This window comes from Mesocricetus auratus, unplaced genomic scaffold (genome assembly GCF_017639785.1).
Source record: "Mesocricetus auratus isolate SY011 unplaced genomic scaffold, BCM_Maur_2.0 Super-Scaffold_6730, whole genome shotgun sequence".
Classification (NCBI taxonomy): Eukaryota; Metazoa; Chordata; class Mammalia; order Rodentia; family Cricetidae; genus Mesocricetus; species Mesocricetus auratus.
Window position 1 is genome coordinate 43,646,317 of NW_024429184.1, and position 18,478 is coordinate 43,664,794.

The following is an 18,478-nucleotide window of genomic DNA, read 5'->3' on the forward strand; positions in this document are numbered from 1 at the left end:
GTTAATGGTGGGAAGCCAAAAGAAGAGGCAAGAAACGTTGGCAGTTACTGGCGTCATAAATCAAATGGACCTAGCAGACATCTATAGAATATTCCACCCAACACCAAAAATACGTATTCTTCTCAACAGCCCATGGAACTTCCTCCAAAACTGGTCACTTATAAGACATAAACCAAGTCTCAACAGATGGAGAAAGATAGAAAAACCAAACAAACGAACTAACATCCAGAATATTCTACTATACAGTGGAGTAAAGCTGTAAAGTAACAGAAGTAGCAGTTATAGAAAGTATTTAAATTTATAGAACTAAACAGCACACCATCCAGTAATAGTGAATCACTGTAGAAATCAAAAAGGAAATAAAATCTTGGAATTAAAATGAAAACACAGCTTACCAAGTTCTCTAAGTCTTTTGTTTTTTTGTGGTTGTTTTGGTGCTTGGCTTTCTGTGGTGCTGGGGATACATGCCAGCAAGTGTTCGGCCATTAAAGCTATGTCCAACTTTGGTATTTTGTGATAGGGTCTCTCTCCCTATGTAATTTGGGCTGATCCTGAGCTTGAGATCCTCTAGCCTGTGCCTCCATAATTCAGGAAGTATAAATGTGCACCATCAACCTTTGCTGAATCGGTCTTTGGATTGGAGTGATCTGGGAGGATGATATTGGCTGATACCAGTGAAGTTTGGTAATACAAATTAGAGATGTTTTCAACAGCTTTTCTCTTATTAAAGAAACTGAAAAGGAATACTGAATTGCACTGCTTTGGTCGCCCTTTATGTAGGTATTACTAGAGATTTGTTTATTTTTATTTCAAGTGTATATTTGAGTGTCTACATGTACATATGTGCACCGCATGCAAGCCTGTTGGCCCTGGAGGACAGATGAAGGTGTCAGAATCACTCCATCTGGAGTTCTGGTGTTGGAGAACTGCCTGACATGGAGCTGAGAACTGAGTCTGGGCCCTTTGCAAGTGCAGCAAGTGTTCTTAACCACTGAGCCATCTCTCCAGCCCCCAAATCTGGATTTTTAAATAGGAAAATCCTTATTCACCTTTATGGCACACTACCTTGTGATAAATTTTGGGATTGAATTGATGTGAGATTCATAATGTAACACGTGCCTTGACTTGCAGCATGCCATGTAACGACCTGATGGGGGGCAATAGGAAAACAACTAATTATATAGAGATTGCATAATTCTGAGAAGCCCCTAGAGACAGCTTAGATGGTAAAATAGTGTTTATAACAGAGTGTCCAGGGAGCCATCAAAGACACCTTCCTTGTGTAGTGGATTTGACCTGAACTGTATGCTCCAGGCAGAGAGAAAAGCCTGGAAGCCAGAGAAGCTTGCAAGTCATTAAACCAATGAGCTGTGAGGTGAGATAAAGAGAAGGGGGCAGATAAAATCTGGCTTCCCTGCAGGTCATTTAGAGGGTTTTAGATTGTGTTCCCAGGGTGAAAGGAAACTATCATTAACACTTTAAGCAGAGAATTAGCCAGATCCTATAATTAGAATGTAAAGCATGTATGAGTGTGTGTGTGTGTGTGTTCGAGCATGCGAGCGTGCACACCCATATGAGAGGCCAGTGAACGCTCTGAAGAGTTGGTTCTCTCCTTCCACCTTTACCTGAGTTCCAGGATCAACCTCAGGTTGCTAATGCAACAAATGCCATTATGTGCTCAGGCATCTTGCCAGTCCTGGTTTGATGTATTTATGTATTTTACCATACTGAGAATCAGACCTTGTTGAGATGAGCACCTAGGCAAGTGCTTTACAACTGAGGTTGTCTCGCCGCGCTGCCCAGGCTGGCTTTGAGTTCCTTTTGTCTCATCATGGAACTAGATGTGCACCTGTGCTTTGGCTGCATTAGTTTTAAGTGGATGGCAAAGAGCAACAACAATTACAATAAGTGTGTGTGGGGGGAGGGGCTGTGACCAGGTCTCTCCTTCCAACCACAAAAGACACTGAGGCAAGAGAACATTGGTGTCCACACGAAAACAGCTCTCACTTCAAAGGACAGCATAGTTTATTCTGGCACCAAATATGAGTTGCCATGGCCCAGGAACATGAGTCAGTTTGTCCCCAACTACATACTTCAGTGTGGTAAGAGTTTCATGAGTATTTTATAGTTAGAGAACACAAGGAAGTCTTTTTTTTTTTTTTTTTTTTTTTTTTTTTTGGTTTTTCGAGACAGGGTTTCTCTGTGGCTTTGGAGGCTGTCCTGGAACTCGCTTGGTAGTCCAGGCTGGTCTCGAACTCACAGAGATCCGCCTGCCTCTGCCTCCCGAGTGCTGGGATTAAAGGCGTGCGCCACCAACGCCCGGCTCACAAGGAAGTCTTAAGTCATGTTTCAGTTATATTGGTGGAAATGACAGGAAGTTGAGTGACAACAAAGAGGAGAAATCTCTGCTGTGGGTTTTAGATGCCAGTTGATTATCTTGGCTTGTTGGAAGCTAGCAGTCTTTTACGTTCATACATTCAGGGTTTCAGGCGGTATGTCACAAGGATATTAGGTCAGAAGCAGGTGGAAATTAAGATAGCTGAAGCTAATTTGGTTCCAAATTTGTAATGTGTCAACTCTCAGATGACTCATCTTTGCGAAGTCATTAGCAGAGGTGTGCCTTTTTTCCTGGTAACTTTAGTTCACACAAGTTCAAGGCTAGCTTTGTCACTATAGAATACAGACTACCCTCTAATTTTCATCACTCCCTTCCCCATCTCAGCCTCCTGAGTGCTGCGATAATAGGCATGAGCTGTCACACCAGTCTTTACTGACATTTCTTATTCTACTTTCATCTCCGTGTCTAGCCATGATACCAAAACTAGCTTGCTATTTGGCAGACAAAAAAATTTGTCTTCCCATTGCTTGTAAGGTAAAACTTGTTAATATTATTTCCCCCTGGCACACATTCAATTAAACCCAAGAAATATGCAGTTAAGATCCCACTCTTTGCTGATCTGTGACTAAGCCACAGATACGTAAACTGTCCACCCTCTAATTTCCTGTTTTGGTTTGCTAACCACTATCTGAGTAAACTGGGGCTGGCTGGATTAGGCCTGAGCCCAATAGGTCTGAGAGGTCTGGGCTGTTGTGTTCTGCAGAGGCTCAGTCTTTTGTTGTACATTTCTTTAACAAATAAGCTACCAGAGCAACAATTATCTGTGCTTAAAGAATATGAAGATTTGATTCCCGAATAATGATGCTTTCCACATTCTGGAATGATCTGTCTCTTTGTCCAAGTAGTTACTTTCTGTTAATTGGAGCACTTGAGTTTTCTCACTAAATAGTTTTAGTTTAGTTTAGTTTTGTGTTTGAGACAGAATCTTGTTTTGTGGTTTGGCTAGCCATGAGTTTACAATGCACCAGCCTCTTCCTTTGTTTCCCAAGTGCTGACATTACAGGTGTGTGCCATTCTTCCTGGCTAAGCATTTTATCATAGTCATTCAGTCAACAGTTGCTGATTGCCTAGACTAGGAGTCTGTACCTCTCATTCTGAAAGAGGAGGCCCTCCCTTTTTATCTGATATCCTAAACAGGATGGTGAAATGTGAAACAGATGGAGATGAAATCAAATCAACACAAGTAGGATGGATCAGACCTCCATCCTCTTGATACCCATTTCCACAGCTTCCAAGAACTACTTCCAAGAAATGATTATAAGAAGATCCAAGAGGTACCGGAATGGAGGAACAGTTGTTGATGAAAGGACATGTTTCCACAAGATGTGTACTGCCTGAAGTCTACCAGAACTGCCAAGACCAGTGGCTTTTATCTTCATGAAATCACTAAGATAACATTCTAGTGAAAAGCACCAGTTGACTCTCATGCTTCCTCTTTCCTTGACCTGGATATTATCTATGTCTCAAAATGAGCAAACTGAGGTAGACTCTTTCCAACGGCACATCTTTCTACCTTTGATGAGTGTGTGTTCTCAGCACCCCTCCTCTCTGCTGTATTCATCCTTTGTTCTGACCTGCATAACCATGGATTTAGTCACAAACCTGTGGTTGTTTGGGTACTGCCTAGCTTTGCTTTCTTCATTCGTCCATTCAATAGCCTGTATCAGATGCTTCTATTCCATACACTCTTATAAACGCCAAGGAAGCTGGAATTTAATTCAAACAAAAATCTGTACTCATGAAGTCGCCATTCAGAAATAGGATTAAAAGTGTCCAATATAGCTAGACAACTGTTACAATAGGGGGCAAGATAGAGACAGCGCTCAGTTGGTAGAGTGTCTGTCTAGCATTCAGGAGTTCTGGGTTCAAGGTCTAGAAATGAATAGCACCTGTGATCCCGGTACTCAAGGACGGAAGGCAGGGAGATCATAAGTCCAAGGTAATCCTTGACTGCATAGTGAGGTCTAGACTATCATGAGTAACATGAGACCCTGTCTCGAAGAAAGAAGAGAAATTCTTGTTTTCCCAAATGGAGATGATCCAATCCTCTTTTATTTTTTGTAGTTAGCTCTAATAGTAGCATTTGGCCAGAGACATCAAGAACTTTGAGGTCTGGTGAGTCTTCCAAATCTCCGTCTTCACTCTCTATCCTACTACTGCCCTTTACCTAAACCAGTCCAATTTCTAACTGCATCCTAAATCCTTTTACTCACAGGTAAGTGTAAGTCTCACCCTTCATCAGACAGGCTTCCTTTTGCACCAGGTACAGACCCTCAGAAAAGTTCGCCCCTGGTCAGAATGCAGAGAAAAGTGACCACAGACTTCTCAGGCACAACTGATACATGGAGTTTTATTTCATTGTTTTGAAGATGATCTCATGTATTGTAGGCTGGTTTGGAGCTCTTATGCAGTTGAGGGAGGTCTTGAACTTCTGACCCTCCTGACTCCTCTGGGGAGCTGAGCTTCCTGGTGTGCATCCCCACACCAGTTTGTCCAGTGGGGATGAACACAACCTACTTATGTGACCAAGTCACATCCCATCCATCTACTCCTTCCCTCTCCTCTGCATCCTTTCACTACTACTGAACTCTCCTCCTCCTGTTCCCTCTCTTCCCCTCCTCTCCCCTTCCTATTCTTCCTCTTCTTCTTGTGTCTCCTCTCCATCCTCTTTGTTTGTTTATTTGGAGATAGGATTCTATGAATTTTTGCTCTTTCTTCCCTCACCTTCCCAACACTAGGCGTGATTTTACACAGATTTGGATCAAACCCAGGGCTTTATGTATGCTAGGTAAGCACTCTACCATCTGTAATCCCATCACCTGAGAGCCTGAGGGAGAAGGATCAACAGAGCTTGAGACCAGCCAGAGCTACCTAATGAACACACACACACACACACACACACACACACACACACACACACACACACACACATTCACACCTCAGCTGTCAAAGAAAATTGCAGTGGATGCTTTGATGGAGAACTGTACATTGGAATAACTACTTTATAACCAGATCATTGAGGATTGAAATGTGTCAGTAGATATTAATTTTAAGTGTTTATGAGAGAACAGTGGATATTCTGGAGGACCTAGAGTAAATGTGAATGGAGGAAGGCTGATCATCATCACCAACTTTGAATATTTGTAGTTCCTCGTCAGATAGGCATCCCCTGATGTCCCCATGCTGATGAAAGAGACCTGCAAAATATTAGCATATTTGTGGAAGACCCTGGAGTAATGCAGCCCAAAATGATCAGTGCTGTAGTTCAGACCTGTAGAATCTGAAGGGGTGGTGCTCTGGATAGCTCCCCCCATTGAAGGGTCAGGAGGAAGGGTGTCTCCCTAGAGCCTCTTCCACAACCTTGTACTACTGCTTGTTTAGTAGGTCCCAACACCCACCTTGGAAAGGCATGGTTGATAAGAGAATTAGTGTGAAACAAGGGTCAGCTGCTCTTTGGAACTGTGGGGAAGGGTAGGCACTTGAACAAAGTCAAGTGACCCCAGTCAGGGATAATTAGTATGGAGTTGGAGCTCTGATGTGTTTGTGACTAGGCTAAACCAAAGGTATATTTGTATTTATCACGGAAACTGCGGAACTCTCCTTACGGTAATTGCTTCTTATTTGTTTGTTGTCCTTTGAGAGAGTCTCATTCAACCCAGGCTGGCCTTGAACTGCTGACTCTGCTTGCTTTCTCATGCATGTGTTGGGATTAATGACAGTGGTATACTACCATGCCCGTTAATTTATTTTAATTTGTTAGGTGTGCGTGCGTGTGCGTGTGTGTGTGTGTGTGCACGTGTGTGCGTGTGCTTGTGTGTGTGTGTGTGTGTGTGTGTGTGTGTGTGTGCAGACTCTCTTATTACAGCCCAGTCTAGGCTTTATCATCCTCCTAGCTCAGGCTTCTGAATGCTAGAGCTGCAGGCAAATATCATTTTGTCCAGTTCTATGATGTCATAAGGTCAGAGAAAAGATAGGCTCTATTCATGTTTAACAAATACTCACGACACCGTTTTTCTTAGTTTGTTAATGTTGCTGTAACAAGATACGTTTGAGTTGGTAATTTATAAAAGCAGGAGCCTGCTTCTCACAGGGCTGGGACATGGAGGCGTTGGCTCTGTCGGCACTTGCAGTGTGGTGTTTGTTGCCGGGCTTGTCTGTCCTGAGTGAAGTTCCCATCCGATGCCAGTTTTGCTCTTTTTTTTTTTATATTTGTAGCACAGGGTGGATCCCGGGCTCATGTACATACTGGGCACGTCCTACCCTGACTATACTCCATCCATTTCTACTTACCTGTTTTTAATATTTTGAGAGACGGTCTCCTTAAATTTGTAATCCTTTTGTCTCAGCCACCGTGCCTGTCTCTGTAGCCTTTTTGTAATGAACTAGTGCCATGTCTGAAGGCAGAGTCCTCAAGACCTAAGCACTTCCTGAAGCCCCCCCCTCCTTATGTGATGCCACTGATAACACATGACATTCAGGCTGCATGGAGATAAATGCCTGTAATCTCAGTACTCTGGAAGATGAGGCAGGACGATTAGCTTGAGTTTGAAGCCAGTCTGAGATACATAGTGAAACTTGTCTCAAAAACAAAATGGAACAAAACAAAATAAAACCCTGAATGGGCTTGGGGTGACATTTGGTCATGGTAGGATATATGACAAACGGAGAAATGAACTCACACTTGTGTAGAAGTATAGGAAACTGATGACAAAGTTGAACTTAAATTCAGAACTTCATAATCTTCCTGTATGAATGGGTGTCCCCCAACTTGGGATATGTTCTTTAACATTTAAGACTGGATCTTTTTCCTGGGATGGTGATGTGTGTGCTACTAACAACAGCAGCGACCTGTAGCTGTTTTTATGTGATCTTGGCTTTACCCAGTGCACTGCGAGCAGGGTTACTACACAGTGCCCTGTGCTGCCCAGCTGTGCTATTTGGTGTGCAGGGTGGGGTCCTAAATGCTCCCCTCCCATCCCCTCTCTTTGCTTTCTTGCCATTGCTTTTGTTTTAATGATAGAGCCTTGCTATGTAGCTCTGGCTAGCATGAAGCTCACAGTGCTCTTCCTAGTTCTGCCTCCAGGCTGCTGGGATTACAGGTGAGCATCTCTCTGTTTGGCTTTAAATATATTTCTGAGCAGGTGCAGTGGTAACACATGTCTCATCCCGCATAGGTCCCTCTAGGCGGAGATGGGAAGATCAAGAGTAAAGATCATCTTCAGTTGCTTAGTGAGTTAGAGGTAGGCCTGAACTACAAGAAACCCTGTGTTAAAAAAACAAGGAAATCCCGCATGTTTTGAAACTACATTTTGTTTATTTCTGTGTGTGTATGTGTGTACAAATGCCATGGTACTTTTGAGGAGGTCAGAGGACAGTTTACAGAAGTCATTCTCTCATTCAATAATATGACTCAGGGATCCAACTCAGGCCACCAGGCTTGATGGCAAGCATTTTTACCCACTAAGTCATCATGTGGGTCCCACAAATACATTTGTGACTTGTTATTTTCAATTTACTATGAGGTATTGAAATATAGTCTCAATAGAAATCCCAGAGCATCTGTCTGTCCCCTGGTTTTACTCTGTCCCTATGTGCTATTGATGGTGGGTATGACACTAAGGCTGATTTTCTTTGAACTGACTCCAACACAGGGAAAGGATTTAGAAAGAGAATGTGATGATTCTTCCTATAAACCGAGTTATGTGTATTTATTTTTTTTAAGACAGGGTCTTCATATAGCTCTTGCTGCCTGAAACTCGATACGTAGACCAGGCTACCCCCACTCACAGAGATCCACCTGCCTCTGCCTCTGAAGTTCTAAAATTAAAGGTGTGTACCACCACACCCAGCCCATACATTTTTATTAAATATGAAACAACAAAGAAAGATTCCAGACAAACAAAAATTCTCCACAAAACCCAGGAGTAACAATAGCTGTCTCCAATATTGACAGATCTCAGATTTGATGGACTTGCAAGAGACACTGCTTAGGAAAGTTCAGGAGGATATTAGTGTCCAGGATGAGTAGGGACATGCTAGTGTTTTTAATCTCATTTAATTTCCTGTCTCATTTCCAAGAGGAACATAGAGTAGTATTCCCATTTTTATTGTGCAGAATTAAGGCTCAGATAATTAACTTAGGGGAACGCTTGCTCTTAATGGGTGAAACAAACAATTTCACATTGATCCTCTCCAGCAAGGCAAATAAATAAGGCTGGTGTAGAATACCCATCTTTCATAGCTTTAAAACACACTTGGAACTATTTGGGCTAATTTTAAGTGAGGCAAATGCCAAGCCAGATTACATTATACCTTTTTATAATTAAAACAGAAAGAAAGGAAGGAAGGAAGGAAGGAAGGAAGGAAGGAAGGAAGGAAGGAAGGAAGGAAGGAAGGAAGAGGGAATGGAAAGCATCACCTCTAGAGGGCCCTGGCAGTGGATCCAATATTGAAATGGTATCAGTAATACATTTTTATATGCTGTAATTTTTTCCTTGCTCCACCATCTTTGGTACATATGAGCTGGGTATTTGCCAAGCAGGAAGCATGTTACTGCACAGGGAAGACTGTCCTGTCTAGAAGTTGTGCCAGTCATTGTAGGAGAGACAAAGCCCACCTTTATTTCACCTGTTTTCCAGACCTGAGCAGTTTTCTCTTCCAGTCTTTTCTTTCAATTCCCACTCCCCCTCCCTTTTTTCTCTTATCTTCCTCTCCTTATGTCATTTTGTGTCACTCTTACAATAAGTATCACAAATTGTCCTCCAGCAACTAAAAACCAGAAAGGATATACCAGGAAAATACAATCTTCATTAACTGAAAAAGTTACACACCATACAGTGTAACCTCATGTTGGTTTAACCATATCCTGTAATTTGAAATGGGTGAGATGTTTCTCTGGTTAAGTCATTGCTTTTGTTCTGTTTTCTATAAGAGTTTCAAGAATATATATTTCAAAAACATTGGAAAAAATAATCCCAAACAAATGCAGCAGAGCTTGCATACTTGAAACATATTGTCTAAATTTATCTTAAATCTCTGTGTTCCAGAATGTTTCTGGATGCATGGGTTAGGCCTGGCCGGTGGTTTCTTCATCCATCCCTACCCTGGGTGGATTGTCGGAGCAGAACAGAATGACTTCCATATGGTCCCACTTTGCTGTAGTTTGTAGGGCCTCTGGGTTGAAACTATTTGATCAGAGAAGCCAACTGTCACAGAAATTTGGCTAATGTCAAAATCCTAAATATATACATGTCCACATATATCTGGTCAGAATATTCCTCTTTGAACTAGTGGTGTCCTTCCATGTGCTGGTTGGTAGTTCTTGTTCCAAAAATATTGATGTTATTTTTTTCAGAGCAGCCCTCCCAGCTCTGTGGACAGTGATGTTCTGGATAGGCATTATGTCATGTGAGTGGCTCAAGGCTGCTGTTGAAAGCATATCCCATCATCTTCCTAGAAATGGACAGAGATCGAAATGCAAAGATTATCTTGGACAGAAACCAAAATCTTAAGTTTGTCAGGAAGCTCATTATGTGCCTTATAGCTCATCTCCTTTTCTCTTGGTGTTAAAAGGACAGGGTACTGATGTGAGCCCTCTTAGCTAGGCGTTGTCATCTGAGGTGGGTGACTGTGGACTGGGCTGAGGGGGCCTGCATTAGTTATGGGTGAGAAAAGCTTCTGAGGACATCTACCTGTTTGGGGCTTTTCTCTTTGTTTTTGTCTTTTTCCCTGTTTCTTCTTTTTCCTTCCTCTGTTTTCTTTCCTTTCTTTCTTTCTTCCTTCCTTCCTTCCTTCCTTCCTTCCTTCCTTCCTTCCTTCCTTCCTCCCTCCCTCCCTCCCTTCCTCTCTCCCTCCCTTCCTTCCCTTCTTTCTTTCTTTCTTTCTTTCTTTCTTTCTTTCTTTCTTTCTTTCTTTCTTTCTTTCTTTCTTTTTCTCATGCCTCCTACTTCCCCTCCCCTTCTGCTCTTCCTTTCTCTGTCTGTAAGACCATGTGCTCCAAGTCTGTGTATCTGGCCTGCCTTCCCTCTTGGTTCCCTGTGAGTGTTAGCAGAATGAAAGCCAGATGGACCAGCAGTTCCCACTGTTATCTCCCCGCAGACTCTGGCAAGCCTCCCTCCCTCCCTCCTTTCTTGGCATGACACAAGTATTTGCCTTTATTTAGGGAGACTGTATTCGCTGCTATACCTCTTTCCTGAGCTGCAGAATAAGGGGAGAGCTATTTATTCTCTTCTTGCTGAGGTTGGTTGAGGAGAGTAGAATGTGAGGTGGATTTATTGAAGGAACAGTTTGAAGCCTGCCTAATTTATTTATTTTACTAAAATGAGTGATTGTGATGCTGGTTGCTAAGTGCTCTGGGGTAGCATATGAAGTCACTCTTTGCCACAGTAAGGTCAAAAATTAAGCGACTTGTGCTTGTGTCACTGCCATCATTTCCCTCAGGACACTTCTCTTGACCTAGGGTTATTCAGGGTTATTAAGCCTGTGGGAGAGAGGAAGACAGGAAGGAACAGCCTGACATGCTGACTTGGTCATGAGGTTAGATGTACTTATTATGCTGATGTTGATTTTCTTTTATTACATCATCCCTAATATGGTATCAGCATTAGTTCAGCTTTTCAAATGCTCTCTTATATTGAACCCCCACATCTTCTGAAAATTCTTTTTTTTTTTTTTGAGAGCAGGTCTTACTAAGTAACCCCCAGAAGTTTAGACTTCTTTGTATAGACCAAGCTGACTAGATTTAAAGCAATCCTCCTGCCTCTGCCTCTCAAGTGCTGAGATTCCTGGTGTGTGCCACTCACTATACCTGGGTAGGAAATAGCTTTTGTTTGAGCTACATTAGGTATTTCAAACTGTCCGTGAACTTCTGATCCTCTTGCCTTCACCTCCCAAGTGCAGGGATTACAAGCATGTGCCATGAAATCTGCCATAAGGAGTTGCTTTGAAGAAACATGAACTAGGTTTGGGATTTTAATAGTAGTAATTTGGGGGTTTATTTGACTTTAAGAAGTATTTATTTATTTTAATTTTATATGTCTGTATTGTGTGTCTGATATATATATATATATATATATATATATATATATGTGTGTGTGTGTGTGTGTGCCGTGTGTGTGTGTGTGTGTGTGTGGACCCTGTGTGTGCATAAGCCCTCTGATGTCAGAAAAGGGCATTGAATCCCTTGGAACTGGGCTTACAGGTGATTGTGAGCACCATATAGGTTCTGGGAGCTGAACCCAGTAAGCTCTTTTAACCACTGAGCCATTTTCTAGCTCTCTGAATATTTAACTTTCACGTCAACTTGAGAATTGCTTCTTATAATTTTAATAATAGTTCAAAAACCATGCTCTGAATAGTGTTTAATTTTACATATTTAAAAACCTACAAGGGAAAAATTTTGTGTCTAAAATGTAGAAATACCTCAAAAATGTTTTTGGAGTATCTGTCACGTGACTGTATAAAATTGGATCTAAAGACACAAAACAAGAAAGTATTTCATTTTTAATGAGAAATTTATTGCCTTGAGAATTATATTAGACTCAGAAATAGATGGAAATGTCAAGCGAGAAATATACTTAGAAGTCCCATGTTCACATTGTCATCCATCACTAGGAGACTGAGGAGGAGGCAAGAGTATTGATGCATGTTTGATGGTGGCCTACATAGTGAATTTCCTGCTTGACCTAGACTACAGAATGAAACCCTGTCTCATTGCATCAAGTATATATGAAAGAAAGGGGAAATACACTTAGGAAAAACCAATTTGGGCTTATATAAATGGTCATCATTGGATAATTAGGGGTTTGTCCATGGTCCTTCTTTAGCTTTTATCAGTTTTTACTTTGGTACTTTTACATTCTAAGATTATCAATTGGAGTGTTGGTCTCATGTTTGGAATGGGACAGGCCATAAATTCACACATTCTATATAAAGAATAGCTCAACTTTACTGTAGACAGAACAATGTTAATGTAGGGCAGATAAAATGGAAGATCTTGGGACCATAACTTGTTTCATTTAATGGACCAGAAACTAAGGAAGGTAGGGGTGGGGATGTCTCAGGGATGCACTGTGAAGTGCCTGCTTCTGCTAGGACCTAACTCTGTTTCTGTAGCTTCTGAGCTGTCAGGAGGGGTTCATTATTGTCTGTGTTCCTCATCTGTTTTCTTCTCCTTGCTAATGTTGGCTTCAACTTTGAGTGAAGTTGTGCTGGTGCATATAACACTAGTAAGACAGCATCTGCCAAGCCAGAAATAACAATATGGTATTATATAGCCTGGTAATAAATGAGGTCCCGCCATCTGTGCTACACCTTCTCAAGTGGGGCTTGATTGAAAAATAGTCTGCCTTAAACTTCCATAGACAAGTGTATTTTAGTGATAGAAGACACTGAATTTCTTGTGTTTGTGTGCCTCTAAAAAAAGACAGACCCTAGTTGTGGAACTGGGGTGTTTAAAGCGTGAAATAACACGTTCCTGGTGGCATTCCCAGATCGTACTGAGAAGCACTCCACAATGCCAGACTCACCTGTGGATGTGAAGACACAATCTAGGCTGACTCCTCCAGCGATGCCACCTCCCCCAACTACTCAAGGAGCTCCAAGAACCAGCTCATTTACGCCAACAACATGTAAGTACTCAGTTATGAATTGACGTTTTCAGTTTTGAAGGTTAAATTGCAATTGTTCTGCACATAGAAAACAATCAAGGAAAAGTAAAATCCAGTGTCAGTGCGTTATACAGAACCAAGTGCAAAAACCTTGAAAGTTTGCCAGTAGGTAATGGTTATTGAACCCAAACAAAAGTGTCATGTTTTAGGTATAATTGGTATTACTGTGAATATTTGCCTGCCTTTATATTATTACTTCAACATTATAATCTGATGTGATTTGGGCAAATGAATAATATTACATTTGTTCTCTTGCTATAGTTATGCCTATGACTTTTAATTCATGTTAATGTAGAGCTCTTTATTTTGGTTGTTCACTTTCACTTAGAACATAAAAATGTGCTATAATTATTTCTAGTTACTTCTACCTTGCTTTTTTTCTATGTCAAATAGTTACAAATTCTTTTTTTAAAGCTCCCATTCTGAAGTTAAAATGCCATTGCTTGATGCACAGTTAAAGAAACTTTTCTGAATTCAACAGCATGGTTTTGTCACGAACCTACCAGGATTTTATCAAATGTTACTCCATTTGCAATTAGTTCAGGTCCTGATTTCTGAGTCCAGTCGTTGGGGTATCCTTCCTCCTGTAGCATCCCAGAAAAAGATAGAAAATTGTGACCACCAACTAACTTTCGAATTCTAGAAGAGGCACTCTGTAGGATGGTTTTAATCAGTCTCATGGTTCTGGTTAAAATGGTCACGAAATGTTTGTGAAGCTAAGAAATCTTTATCTGTTATATATGATACTATTAATGGACCATGTGTCATGAAACCATATGAATGAAAAATATCTAGGAGGCAAAAGTGGATCCGTGAGTCTCTAAAGATACATATCCTAAGCATTCATGCAGGCTGCCCTGCCTTTCAAAAGATCTTTCCAAATGTGTATGAGGCAGAAGACTGTGACATGCCAAGTTGTAACCTGTCATCAAATTGTTTGTTATCCAAAGTCATGGTGACAGGCACATGTCTTCTTCTGACAAGGCCCAGTGAGCTGGCATTGATAGGTTACTTTGTTCCTCTTTGAGATTAAAGAACATTTAATTTTCTGTTTTGCTTTTGCTTTTGAGGCAGGGTCTTACCGTGTGACCCATGTTGGCCTCAGACTTGCTACATATATGTAATCAAGATGACATTGAACTCCTTACCCTCTTGTGTATGACTCCCAAGTGATGGGATGCCAGGCATGTGACACCGAACACCTCCACATCTATGTTAATTATTGGAGACAATCATCTTGATGTTCAACACATTTTTTCCAAAAGGAATTTAGTGAATTATTACTAATCCATGCTCTGGGTTAAACTGAGTTGTCCCCTCTCACTTTCTTAAAATAACTCCTTAGTAAATCCCAACTCATTGTTTCTTCCTATCTTCCTATGTAAAACTTACATTTCCCCCTAAATAAATGGCTAAGAAATAAGAGGGAAAGAAAATACTCTTCTAATTGGGTGGTATAAGGTTAAAACTTGAAAGTCCTCTTCCTATAAACACAGCTGTCAGTTGTGTGTACAAAACATGATTAAAAATGCTCAGTGATAAATTTAGTCCCCACCAAATGTACACTTTCTCTAGGGGAGCAGTTTAGGGAGAAACCGTCCTGTTATGTTGATGTGAGCCTGTGACAAAGGCTGACATCCAAAGCTGTTTGTGCTGTGTTTGAAGCATTTCAGGTGGTTGGCATATGTGCACATGGGAGGCAGGGCTGGCTCTGTGCAGCAGCAGGCTCAATTTATTATCAGCTTCTGTGCATCCCGCTGCCCCTCACTGTGAGGAGGAGACTCTGAGCTCACAGAGTGCCTGAGTGCGGCGATGCTGTGATGTCCAAGCAGTTTGCCAAATGTCCCGATAGTTTTAAAATTACAAAACCACTAGATTTCAGGGCAGGAACACTTAGTGGCAATTCCCTTATTCACTCTCTTTGTACATTTATTTACTTTTTCCTTTTGGTTTTGTGCCCTTGACAGTAACCAATGGCACGAGCCATTCACCTACGGCCTTGAATGGCGCCCCCTCACCACCTAATGGCTTTAGCAACGGGCCTTCCTCTTCCTCTTCCTCTTCTCTGGCTAATCAACAGCTGCCTCCAGCCTGTGGTGCTAGGCAACTCAGCAAGCTGAAACGATTTCTTACTACCCTGCAGCAGTTTGGCAATGACATTTCACCAGAGATTGGAGAGAGAGTTCGCACCCTCGTACTAGGACTGGTGGTAAGCACACAGAAATCTGTTTTCTGAGATAAGAGGTAGTGTGTGGGTTGGGAATGGGACAGGTAGGGCAAGAAAAGTAGATGCCCCAAACCCACAGCAATTTCTGTATCTTTAGGTACTGTGCAAATCTATTTGATTCTACAGTAAAGTGTTTTCTCAGTTCTGAATTATGAATAGGCTCTACCACAGTCAATTTTACTATTTGACTGATAACAATATAGGGATATGAATGAATTGTTGGCTTGGCCATAAGTGCATGTATGCAGATGCCTGTGTGTGCTTATATGCTCTGTATTACATGTATGTATGTATATATGTATATATATATTTGTTTATGTAATATACACACGTTTGTAGGATTCTTTTAATAAGCATAGTCTCCTGGCATAGTTTAGGGCCACCTATAGTAATAGAGTGGTTTTGTTATGTTAATGAGTCAGTCTAACTGAATGCTTATTTTAATGTCTTTGGTTTAGGATTTTTACTATTGGCTTAGATGAGCAAGCATTTACAACAAGTAATACATTCTTATTTCGTGTAGTTTTTTTCTTAAGACTAATGGCGTTAAAGGTTTTTACTGTAAAAACATACATAAAATCACCCTAATTACCTAGTTACCCTAATTACCATTTTAAATATGCAGTTCACTGGCATTACGAATAGAGCCACATTGTACAATTGTTGCCACTAATGCATCTCCAGACTCAGTGTGTGTGTGTGGGAGGGCAGTGGGTACACTCATGTTTGTGCGTGCGTGTGTGCATGTGTGTGTGTGTGTGTGTGTGTGCATGTGTGCGTGTGTGTTGTGGAGTACTGGGTATTGAAAGCAGGGCCCCACTCGTGCTAGGCAAGTGTTCTTTTACTGAGTTACATCCTCAACCATCTGGAGTCATTTCATTTTCTCAGCTAAAACCTGTACCCATCAGATAGTAGCTCCTCATTTCTCTCCAATCTGTAACCATCTAGTAACAACTAATTGAATTTACTCTATAGCACATGAAGGCCTCAAATTCTGCTCCTTCTGTCTCAACTTCCTGAGTTCTAGGATTACAGAACCTGAGGCCCTCTTACTTTTTTAAATCAACTTAAACTGATTCTTTACTGTAGGTAGAATTATTTAAAATGATTAGTTTGGAAATGAATTGTTCAGTCTAACATATTCTGCTGTATCCTATATATTATCAAATTAAAAATGAGAGCATATATCCTCTTTTAACACCATACCTTCGAGTCACTTTTATATTAATTGTTACTTTTGATACAAATAAGTGATTTCCTAGACCGTAGGAAGGTTATAGCCCCAGAACTGAGTCATGGAGAGTGACAAGTCCCCTGAATAGCTGAGGTCTGTCCCACAGATCATTTACTTTCATTATATGGAATGATCACGAACAATACAGGACCAGAAGGCAGGCCTGCATCACGATGGAGCTACATTTAATAGCTTTTGCATTTAAAGGAAGAAGCATGTCCTGTTTCCCAGTCCACCAGTTTGTCTGTCTTCAGGACAGAGGATGACTTCTGTAGAAGTAGAATTGTATCTTTTCCTTCACATTTACTGTTTCCTCCCTCCCCTTCTTTCTTAACATTCCTGCCTCTCCTGCTCTCTCTCCCTCCCTCTCCCTCCCTCCTTCCCAGGGTCTCACTCTATAGTGTTGATTGTTTGCAGAGGTCATAGGCTGGCCTTGAACTCACAAAGATGCCTCCCTCTTCATCCCATGTGCTGGAATAAGTAATGTGAGCAACATGTCTGGCTCTTTATTTTTATTTTTTCAGTTTGTACAATATATAGGCTTTTCAGAGTGTAAATAAGCTAAGGAACTACAAAGTATATCCATAACAATAACTATGTCAAATAAGGGATGAATTTCTTATTAGTTTAAAACTACTTTGGGCTGGGTGTGGTGATGTACAACTGTAATCCTAGCATTCAGAAAGCTGAAACAGAAGGATTAAGAGATGGGAAGGAAGTCTGGGATACATAGCAAGACCCTGTACCCCTAACTTTCCCAAGCATAATTTTAATATTTTTTAAATTAAAAATGGTTTCAAAACTTAAAAAGTAGAAAATCTTGATAGCTTAGGTAAAGTTTTCTTCTTACTGAGTAATAGATGTTTTGAGTGAAGTAAGTTATAAAGAAGTGAGGGGTGGCTATTGTGTCCACGTACAATAAGTGATTTATCTTTCTTTTTTTTTTGAGATAGGATTTCACTGTATAATTTTGGCTGTGTCCTATAACTTGAACTCATAGAGATCTAGCTGTATTTGGTTCCTAAGTGCTGGGATTATGGGGGCATACCCTACACTTAGCCTGGAAGTGACTACTTGTTAAGTGAGTAGGGAAGAAACTTGTTTTTTTTTGAGAAAAGGTTTCAGGATGTAGTCCAGGCTGGCCCAGAGCTTACATTGTAGTTTGTGTTGGACTAGTCCAGGCTGACCCAGAGTTTACAATGTAGTTGGGACTGGACCTGCCCAAGAGTTTACAATGCAATTTGGGCTATACTAGCCCAGACTGGCCAAGAATTTACAATGCAGTTGGGACTGGACTAGCCCAGACTGGCCAAGAGTTTGCAATGTAGTTGGGAATGGACTTGAACTCTTGTTCTTCATATCTCTGTGTCTTATGTGCAGAAATTGCAGAGTATAGTGTGGGCCACCTTATCCTTCTTCAGGCTCAGGGACATTTGTTTAGCCACCTTGTCCTCACTCAGACCTTAGGGACATTGTTTTAAGAATATGACTTCAGGACATTTTATTTATTTTGGGGGGCTAATGTTTAAAGGAGTGATTTTTATACATATTTTCCACATGGAGATATTGAATTATATAGTTATTCACTACAGTAAATGAGACAATGAGACCACCCAGGTGGTATAGACAGGCCTGTGGTGTGAACTTGGGCACTAAATCATAATACAATAAATAGTGACATTATTTAGGTGGATTAAGAATGGTGTTTCGGTTGATAAACTGATAGCTAAAATACTGGTATCCTGACCTGTGTTCTTGTAAATAGGAAATTGATATGTACTCACAGTCTCATGTGAAAATTTTTTGAGTTTGAGGGTAGAAAAATTAGTCCCCTCATATTTGTTACAAAAAGGAAATTGAGGGGTATAGAAAGAGTAAGCATTATTCTAATATTATTCAGTCAAAAGGCCCACAGTCTTTATCAGTCATAATAACTTTACCCAAGGACTAAA

At 40.9% G+C, this 18,478-nt stretch overlaps 1 protein-coding gene across 8 annotated transcripts in view; it reads left to right on the plus strand.

Annotated features, from left to right (window-relative positions):
* Runx1t1 (RUNX1 partner transcriptional co-repressor 1) overlaps window positions 1–18,478 on the plus strand; it is a 147,694-nt gene that overhangs the window by 74,210 nt on the left and 55,006 nt on the right. For 7 of the 8 annotated variants that reach the window (XR_005875444.1, XM_021225290.2, XM_005066828.4 and 4 more), the window contains 2 exons: window positions 12,889–13,026; window positions 15,033–15,274. Coding sequence is in view for 7 of the 8 variants with exons in the window: in XM_021225290.2 (XP_021080949.1) it covers window positions 12,889–13,026; window positions 15,033–15,274 (380 nt within the window). In the remaining variant the exon portion in view is untranslated. Of the gene's footprint in view, window positions 1–7,460; window positions 7,639–12,888; window positions 13,027–15,032; window positions 15,275–18,478 lie in introns of those variants that run through there. The other variant, XM_040741132.1, reaches the window with a different exon arrangement.